The 1,352-nt window shown below is 37.6% G+C and overlaps 1 protein-coding gene across 1 annotated transcript; it reads left to right on the top strand.

The window, feature by feature from the left end:
• Nucleotides 1-9: 9 nt before the first annotated feature.
• Nucleotides 10-942, top strand: LOC107683800 (NACHT, LRR and PYD domains-containing protein 3-like; the record flags this gene model as incomplete). Its single annotated transcript, XM_016479841.1, has 2 exons — nt 10-563; nt 769-942. Coding segments are annotated over exons 1-2 (599 nt in total), but the record flags the coding sequence as incomplete, so codon positions are not given.
• Between the last annotated feature and the right edge of the window lie 410 nt (nt 943-1,352).

A 1,352-nucleotide genomic window follows, 5' to 3' on the forward strand; every position in this document is an offset into this window, starting at 1 on the left:
ATCTGCTACCTGAACAAGAACAAGCGAGAGCTTCGGTTTTTCTTTGAAGATTCACAAAATACAGCCAGACAAAAGATTCAGTTCTTCTTTAGAAATGTCACATTTCATGACTTAACAAAGAGGGCCACTGATAAAGCAATGCAGAGTGAGAGAGGACATCTGGACCTGTTCCTGCGGTTTCTGATGGGCATTTCACTGGAATCCAGTCAGAACCTGCTCAAAGGCCTGATCAAACACACTCAAGACACCACAGAGAGCATCAGACAAACAACTGAATACATTAAAGAATTACAAAAACAGGACATCTCAGATGAAACTTCAGTCAACCTATTCTACTGCTTACTTGAGCTGAAAGATCATTCATTATATGAGGAAATCCAGAGTTACCTCAGTTCAGATGCACATCCAGGAAGAGACCTCTCATCTTCAATGTGCACAGTGTTGACCTACATACTGCTGATGTCAGAGAAGGTGCTGGATCAGTTCAACCCAAAGAGGTTCACGTCATCACGAGCAGACTACAGGAGACTCATTCCAGCTGTGAGATGCTGCAGAAAAGCCCTGTGAGTAATTTCACTGACTGCTGTTTAATTAAATGTTGCTGTTTTGTTCTACATCACTAAACAATTAAATGTTAAAATACTATGTGAAATATTTTCCTGTCTGGATTATGAAGGCTACAATTAGTTATTGCAGAATCACTGAACATCAGAAAATGCAGAATGACTGAACATCAGAAAATAATCTGTCTAAACATTATTTTGTCAGATTTGACGGCTGTGATCTTGATGAAACATGCTGTGAAACTGTGTCTTCTGCTCTACAATCATCAAACTCTCATCTGACAGAGCTGGACCTGAGTAACAATCACCTGCAGGATTCAGGAGTGAAGCTGCTTTCTGATGGACTGAAGAGTCCAAACTGTCAGCTGCAGATTCTGAGGTATATAAGATAGTCATTTTTATTTTATTTTAATAATATAACATTTCTATATTTGAACTTTTAATTCACATTCACTGAATCACTATGTTCACATATGTGGATGAATAGGTGTTTCATAAGTATAGCTAGCAGATATTTCCCGTCTATACTGTAGTACGATTGTATCAGTGGCATTTTCTTCAAGAATACAAGGCAGGCAATGCCAACTCAAAAAACCTGATGAGAAAACAATCAGGCTTCCCAACCATCCTGGAAAACATGGGATTTTGTAATGCGGTTTTCCAGTTATGAGAATGAAATAATACCTACATTTCTTAATGACTTCTTTGAGCATTATGTTTCAGTGAACTGTTTTAAAAATGTCCCCTTTCCTTATGAATTAGATTACAATAGATTTATTTTCACTTCAT

This window comes from Sinocyclocheilus anshuiensis, unplaced genomic scaffold, assembly GCF_001515605.1.
Source record: "Sinocyclocheilus anshuiensis isolate Anshui unplaced genomic scaffold, SAMN03320099.WGS_v1.1 scaffold13816, whole genome shotgun sequence".
Lineage (NCBI taxonomy): Eukaryota > Metazoa > Chordata > Actinopteri > Cypriniformes > Cyprinidae > Sinocyclocheilus > Sinocyclocheilus anshuiensis.